The sequence below is a fragment of the Equus asinus genome, chromosome 5, assembly GCF_041296235.1.
Source record: "Equus asinus isolate D_3611 breed Donkey chromosome 5, EquAss-T2T_v2, whole genome shotgun sequence".
NCBI classification, from domain to species: domain Eukaryota; kingdom Metazoa; phylum Chordata; class Mammalia; order Perissodactyla; family Equidae; genus Equus; species Equus asinus.
In genome coordinates, this window is record NC_091794.1 from 51,760,129 (window position 1) to 51,768,555 (window position 8,427).

General features: G+C 37.9%; 1 protein-coding gene across 16 annotated transcripts in view; it reads left to right on the top strand.

Annotated features, from left to right (window-relative positions):
- PDCD10 (programmed cell death 10) overlaps window positions 1-3,376 on the top strand; it is a 41,546-nt gene extending 38,170 nt beyond the window's left edge. For all 16 annotated transcript variants that reach the window (XM_014846446.3, XM_014846445.3, XM_070509543.1 and 13 more), the window contains one exon: window positions 2,895-3,376. In XM_014846446.3, the coding sequence (XP_014701932.1) occupies window positions 2,895-2,976 (82 nt within the window). In that variant the 3' untranslated portion in view covers window positions 2,977-3,376. The remainder of the gene's footprint in view (window positions 1-2,894) is intronic.
- The last annotated feature ends 5,051 nt before the right edge of the window (window positions 3,377-8,427 follow it).

Sequence of the window (8,427 nt, forward strand, 5' to 3'; positions counted from 1 at the left end):
TACTCTATTGTTAATACTCAAACCAACTAATAACTAAGGTAAACTCTTAAAAATAGAAATTAAATGGTTGATAATTCAGCCGTAACTCTAGTCTAGAGCAGGAGTGGGCAGACTTTCTGAAACGCCAGATGGCAAGTATTTTTACTTGGTGGGCTTGTTGCAACTCCCCACGTCCCCTCTGCTAGTGTAGTGCAAAAGCAGCCAGAGGCAGTGTAGAAAAAAGTGGGTATGATGGCTGTGTTTTAATAAAACTTTATTCATAGATGCTGAAATTTGAATTTTGTATAATTTTCACCTGTCACGTAATATTATGTCTTTTTTTTATTATTATTTTTACCATTTAACGATGTAAAAGTGTTCTTAGCTTGCAGGCCATACAGAAACACACGGTGAGTGAGAGAGAGATTTGGCTTATCGGCCTGCTTTACCAACCCCTGAGGCAGTGGTTCTCAAACGTTAGTAGCATCAGTGTCACCTGGAGGGCTTGCTTTTGGGCCCCACCCCCAGAGTTTCTGATTCTGTAGGTCTGGGGTCAGCCCAAGAATTTACATTTCTGGGAAGTTTCCAGATGATACTGATGCTGCAGGTTTGTTGAAAATTGCTGCACTAAAGTTAGAGCAGTGGTTCTTGGGCCTGTTTACACATTACAATCACATGGGTTCAGGTTTTAACAATCCCATTGCCTTGGCCTCAGCTTCAGAGATTCTGATTCACTTGGCTTCGAGTGGGGCCAGGGTTTAGGTGTTTTTAAAAGTGCTCCAGGTGATTTTAAAGTGCTGCAAACGTTGTGGTCTACTGCCCTGGAAGGAGGGAGGCTGTCACAGGGTCATTCTGTAAGACAGGAAGGGTACTACAAAGGTAGATTGGACATTATTTTCATATTTACATGCAATTGACTATAGAACACTTCAGAAAACCTATAAATTTCATAGGTCTTTTTACACGTATACACGTACATATAATGTATAAGCTGATGCAGAAGCCATATCTTCTGCAGCATTGTGCCTTATAGAGAGTTTTTTGGATCTCAAGTAGAATGCTAGGAATTTTATGGACAAGACCATTTTCTAACAGTGCTTGAAGTCAAAAAAATAATCTAAATGGTGATTATTCCAGCTACAATTGCAGGGGACCTCTAACATCCTATCCTACCATTGAAGTTTTAAGATCCCTATATCCAGGGCAAACTATTACAGTGTTACTGTGATAATATTAAAAAAAAAAAGAATACATCAGAGTGGTCTGTTGATTTTCAGAATTATTTTTAACAGTTCAAACAGGTTGAACTATTTACGTTTATATTATGAATTAAAGATATTGAGCTCAATTTTATTAACGACTTATCTTGTTCTTCCATACTACTATTCGGGTTCTCTAGGGGAAATTCTCCTTGACTTAGTTTAATAAGCCAGCAGGTGTGTTCTGAAAATAAACTTAACATCTGTTTTTCCTTGGAATCCTCTGCTAAGCCCACATAACAAAAACACATTAAAATTATAATTTACATGATGGGATCATTGTTTCTGATTCTAATTAATTAAGAACTATCGTGGAATAAACACATCTAAAGGTAGAAATTCATTCACAGCCTAATTTTCATTAATCTGAAATTATTTACTCTCAATGCTATTTGCACGTTAGAATCACTGGGTTCAATTTTTAAAAGTCCCAGTGCCTTGGCCCCAAAGTTTTAACGGTTCAAAGAGGCATATGGATTATTCAGGTTAACTTCTACTACTTTTTCTCCATTCAGCAACTTCTTTAAATTATAATTATTTGTGTATGAATAATGTGCCACACGTTTTGTACCTATTTCTCAAAACTGAAAATTATTAATAAAGCCTAATCTTTGAGCCATCTTTCTTTTTTTTTTTTTTTTGAGGAAGATTAGCTCTGAGCTAACTGCTACCAATCCTCTTTTTGCTGAAGAAGGCTGGCCCGTGCCCATCTTCCTCTACTTTATATGTGGGACACCTACCACAGCATGGCTTGCCAAGTGGTGCCATGTCCACACCCAGGATCCGAACCGGCGAACCCTGGGCCGCTGAGCAGAACATGCGCACTTAACCGCTGTGCCACCTGGCCAGCTCCTGAGCCATCTTTCAATAGGGGGATGAATTTCTATTGATTCAACTAGTTCTTCCTGGTCCCTCTTTTTTGAAAAGTGTCTAGGATGAAGATACAAGCTTTAGCTATCCTGCTAAGGAACTGATAAGGCCACTCAGTGGGACTAAGGCATCCCTCCCTGCTCCCGTCACATGAAGGTGGGCTGACAGGAGAATGTGGTGCCGCACAAAGTAGCTTTTAAGAACGTATTTTTATATATTGTCAGCTCCCAAATATTGAAACCATGTGATTATGTTGTTTTAAAAGTAGATTAATTCTAAAAGTAGTTTAGAATTCTCAGATACTTTTTTGAAAGAAGGTAAGAAATTGAGATGAATCAGCTTCAAAGTAATTAGCTTTTTCTTAAGTATCTGTCATGCCCATTAACATACAGATTTTGAGACTGAGTATGATACTTTAGCAGTTTTATTTTGATAACTTGGATGAAACCACAATTGGAGACTACATTTGAATCCTCTTCCTTGGCCAGGTATTTGTCTGACCTATAAATGAACTCTGTCATTGAGGCGCCACCTGGCATTAGGAGCCCACCAACACCTTATTGCCAGCCAGAACCACTAGGGGGCAGTAATTCCTAGACAGTTTCAAATGATGCAGGACTGTTCAATTTCAAGCTGGAATAAATTATGACACTCAGTACTAACTTACCTTTTTTCCTAAATTGTTGTCCTTGCTAGTGTTAGTAGATGGCGTTAAGTATAAATGTTTTCAAAGGATGAATTTTTTAGATAAAGTTAAAGCCTGTTCTTTCTTTTTTTTTTTAACAGGGCAATAAATGTGTTCATAAGTGCCAACCGACTAATTCATCAAACCAACTTGATACTTCAGACCTTCAAAACTGTGGCCTGAAAGTTGTATATGTTAAGAAATGTACTCTCAGTGGCAGTATTGAACTGCCTTATCTGTAAATTTTAAAGTTTGACTGTATAAATTATCCGTCCCTCCTGAAGGGATCCAATCCAGGATGTTGAATGGGATTATTGCCATCTTACACCATATTTTTGTAAAATGTAGCTTAATCATAATCTCACACTGAAGATTTTGCATCACTTTTGCTATTATCATTCTTTTAAGAATTATAAGCCAAAAGAATTTACGCCTTAATGTGTCATTATATAACATTCCTTAAAAGAATTGTAAATATTGGTGTTTGTTTCTGACATTTTAACTTGAAAGCGATATGCTGCAAGATAATGTATTTAACAATATTTGGTGGCAAATATTCAATAAATAGTTTACATCTGTTAAACATTTCTTTACTTGAAAAAATGCATATATATATGTGAATATATATATATGATCAGAAGACCAAGACGACTTGGTGTAATGTCTGAAGAACTTCTAACAGGAGCTTCTTAGCAGTTATCGGATAATAAAGCAACAAGAATTCCTATTTTTTTTGTCCTTAATCACTCTGGGCAAAAAGTACTCAATGGAAATGTTTTTGTTGGTTATTATATATGAGGTACTGAATAGTTTTCCAGCCTGTTTTAAGAGACTTACAAGAAAGAAATGACAACTTACAGTGTCTTCAAACTATAATGCCACTTTTTGAACTCTATGACACTGTAAAATTAAGGCTTGCTGGTATGCTGGGCCCTAATAAGCGTTGCAACTTTTTTTTCAAAAATAGCCACAACTAATAAGAATTTGAAGCTATACCAATGCTAATTGTTTTGAGGTTGTCATGAATATTGATGATATTATATACACTCTTTAAAAATATGCACAGTTTTGTTTCACCATAGAAAAATTTTAAGGAAATTATGTGTTAAATATTTGTGTTAAGTGATTTCATTTTTCAGTTATGATAAAGGAAAAATCAGAATTTGTTTATCTTATAAAGATTTTAGATGTCAAACTAAATTTCTGTTGGCAATATAAATTTTTTTGCTATAATGCAATTTAGTTATTTTTAAGCCTTTTTCTCCATTTTTAAAAAGAGATTTTTAAAGAATTACTATCATTGGCAACTTGAAATTATCCTGGTAGATTTAAACAGAGAATATGTGCAAAGAAGCAAAAAACCAATAGAGAATTGGATGAAATCTCACAACTCATGGACATTTTACTGAGTTTTTTTTTCTTCAAAGATACATAGCTGGTAAAACAAATAGAATTGGTGATTTAATAATATTTATTTTTGACAAACTATTATTCACTCTTGGAAATAGATGGATAGTCATTTGCAAAATAGATTTGTGCTGTTATTTGCGGTTTTTTTTTTTTTTTTTAAGATTTTATTTTTCCTTTTTCTCCCCAAAGCCCCCCATACATAGTTGTATATTCTTCGTTGTGGATCCTTCTAGTTGTGGTATGTGAGACGCTGCCTCAGCGTGGTCTGATGAGCAGTGCCATGTCCGCGCCCAGGATTCGAACCAACGAAACACTGGGCCGCCTGCAGCGGAGCTCGCGAACCTAACCACTCGGCCACGGGGCCAGCCCCTTATTTGCGGTTTTTTAATAACGTAGGCTTTTTTTTTTTTTAAGATTTTATTTTTCCTTTTTCTCTCGAACCCCCCTGGTACATAGTTGTGAGTTTTTAGTTATAGGTCCTTCTAGTTGTGGCATGTGGGATGCCGCCTCAGCATGGCTTGACGAACGGTGCCATGTCTGCGCCCAGGATTCGAACTGGTGGAACCCTGGGCCGCCAAAGCCAAGCATGCTAACTTAACCACTCAGCTGCAAAGCCGGCCCCTGAACATACTGTTTTAGTGTCTTTTAAGCAGCAGACTTTTCTAACATAAACCGATACCGTCTTCCCTCCTACTGTCTTTACCTCCTTAACAGAACTCATCGGTTACTAGTGATGCTCCGACTCATCTGTCTTTATAAGCCTTCTGTCTTTTCATTTTACTGTTCAATATCCCTGGCTTCTGTTTTCAGGAAGTTTACCTCCAGAAAAGAAGTTTATTCTCAGGATAATTCCGTTTCTTACATAATCCCAGTGGGGCTGAGTTGGGTCAATGAGGAAAGGGCCAACATGGCCCCCAGTCAGATGCATCTCCAGAGAACAGTAAGGTGGCTCCCAAGGAAAGGAAAAGAAGGAGATATTTGTTGAGCGTTCTCAGTGTTCAACCAAGTTCTAGATACATAATAATTTAATTCTGTTCTGTTAACAGTCCTATGATTTAGCTATCTGCCTTGCATTTGAGGAAACTGGGTAAGAGAGCTTAGGTTGTAAAGCTGCTAACCGCTGCAGCCAGGATTTGGATTCAGCATTTGGCTCCAGATTCCATGCGTTTTCTATTGTACTATTCTTCAGCCATCGCTGAAAACACACCCTGTTTAGAATACTAATTCTCTAACTCCAAGCTGACAAAGCTCTCCCTGGTCCACAGGGAAATGAGAAAAATTAGGACAGTGTGATTTTTTTTCATAAATCTAAATTTATTCATTTTGAAGGACCCTTCTTTTATTTAGAGATCTTGCTATGTTTTGGATGTTTAAAATACCCCCTCCTAACACTTTTTTTAAAGAAAATTGTATAACAGTAGGTGATAGTTTTGTTTTTTTAATCATTGCGTTTTAATAACCTTGTTAGGCCAAACATGACGTTGGCAACCCAGTATCAGTGTCTCCTAATTGTTTAACTTTTCATATGGAAACGATTTCAAATTGACCAAAAATTGGCAAGAATCAGAATAGTACAAAGAAGGTTAATACGTCTTTTACCCACATTCACCTGCTGTTATGATCTGACAATTTTTGCTTTCTGATTTGGTTCACTTGGCCTGCCTTAAGTCTCCTACACTCCGGATCATTTCCGTGGCTGCCTTCATCTTTTGTGGCATTGACATGGCGTGGTTTTGAAGAATACAGTCTTCTGTCTCCTGTCCCCTGTGTTTTTAATAGAATGTTCCTCATTTTGGGTTTCCTCGATTAGATTACGCATCTTGGCCAGAGTAGTACATTGTTGAGACTGTACCATCAGAATATCACATCTGGAGGCACAGCGTGTCCGTCCTGCTCCTCACTGGTGATGTTAATTTTGGTCGCCTGGGCAAGGTATTGTCCAGTTAGTGCAATGTATACTTACTGTTTTTAACCTTGCATCTAATAAGCAATCTGTGGGAGACTTTAGGTCCATGCTGGCGTCGACATTTCCCCCCAGGGTTTAGCATCCCTTGATGATTCTTGCTTATTCAGTCTTTACTTTGATAGTTGCGAAATGGTGGTTTTCCAACTCTAGCATTCCTTCCTCATGTACCAGTTGGCACTCAGCATTCTACTGTAAGCAGGAACCCTCCTTTCTCTCCCATTCATCCATATCTATTGGCATGAATTTTTATATTTCCTATTGTTTTGGCTTCCTGGTTTTCTGTTTTTTCAGTAGTTTATACTTCATTACTTACTTTGTGCCTAAATTGTCTTAGCTTTGGCCCATGGGAGCTCCTTCAATCTGTGGCATCCCCTATCATTTGTTGTTTTTTTAGCAGTTATCTTAAATAAAAGATGTTCCATCATCTGGAATCAGCAATTTCTCCAAGGAACCCTGGGGAATGATATTAGATACATAAGATGTGGCTGCTGGGTATGCGCATTGCTACTGGGTGTCATCTGCTAGGCCTGTTCAGCAGACAGAACTAGGAAATGTGCCTGTAATACATATATACAAAATGTGCATGGACACCTACATTTACATGTGCTCATATATGCGTTTGATTTCAGACATGAGTTCACACTAATACATCCAATTCCAATCCATCCTCATAGAGTTCTTTCTTACCTTCCCCATTCAGTGTTTCAATGGTTCTTCTTCCTCAGAATCCTGGCTCCCCCCAAAATTAGCCATTTTATTCACTTGTTCAATCCTATAAAACATCTAGAAAAGTTTTAGAATTGCTTTTGCCCATATCACTGTAAAATCAAGACTGCAAGATTGTACTTCTTCTCCTATCTGTACCCTGCCCAGGCTAAGGATATATAATCACATTGTTTTCATAAATTACTTGGATTAATTGTTTTTCTCCTTCACTATGATTGTTATTTATTGGATATAAATTGAGTTTATTATATAGAACATCAACATGCTGCTAAAAGAACTATACCAAAAGATGTACTGAGAGAGTGTCACTCTCATATCCCTCTGCCCCATTCCCCAACCCTCCTCCTAGGTATCCAACTTCACTGTTTCTCCCCCCGTGTTTATTTATAAAGAAAAGTAATATGTGTTTTCTTATGGCCCCTTCTTTCTTACACAGAAAGTGTCCATGTAGGGAGACCAACTTCCCCCCGCCAATTTGCCTAGGCCTGAGAAGGTTCCTGGGACATAGAATTCTTAGTGCTAAAACTGGCCAGATGGGAAGGTTGGTCCCTCTATATGCATGCTCTTTTTAAAAAAAATTTTATTGGGCCTGGCCCCGTGGCGTAGTGGTTAAGTTTGGCATGCTCCGCTTTGGTGGTCTGGTTCATGGGTTCAGATCCCAGGCACAGACCTACACCACTTATCAGCCATGCTGCAGCAGCAACCCACATATAAAGTGGAGAAAGATTGGCAACAGATGTCAGCTCAGGGTAAATCTTCCTCAGCAAAAACAAGCAAAACTTTATTGATGTGTAATTTATGTAGCATAAAATTCATAGGTATGTTTTTTTTAACATTTTTGAGATATAATTTAATGCCAAAATTCACCCATTTTTTTAACGTTGGTTTATAACATTATGTAAATTTCGGGTGTACATTATGTTTTGATTTCTGTGTAGATTACATCATGTTCACCACCCAAAGACTACAATCCATCACCACGCACGTGTACCTAATCACCCTTTTTGCCCTGTTCACTCCCCACTTCCCCTATGGTAAACACTAATCCAATCTCTCTGTATGTGTTTGTTGTTTATATCTTCCGTTTATGAGTGAGATCATATGGTATTTGCCCTTCTCCCTCTGACTTATTTCACTTAGCATAATACCCTCACAGTCCATCCATGTTGCCTCAAATGGCCAGATTTCATCGTTTTTTATGGCTGAGTAGTATTCCATTGTGTATAAATACCACATCTTTATCCATTTGTCCCTTGATGGGCACCTAGGTTGCTTCCTAGTCTTGGCTGTTGTGAATGATGCTGTGATGAACATAGAGGTGCATATATCTCTATGCATTCGTGTTTTCATGTTCTTTGGATAAATACCTAGCAATGGAATAGCTGGATCATGTGGTAGCTCTATTCTTAATTTTTTGAGAAATCTCCACACTGTTTTCCTTAGTGGTTGCACCAGTTTGCACTCCCACCAGCAGTGTATGAGTTTCCTTTTCTCCACATCCTCTCCAACACTTGTTATTTCCTGTCTTGTTA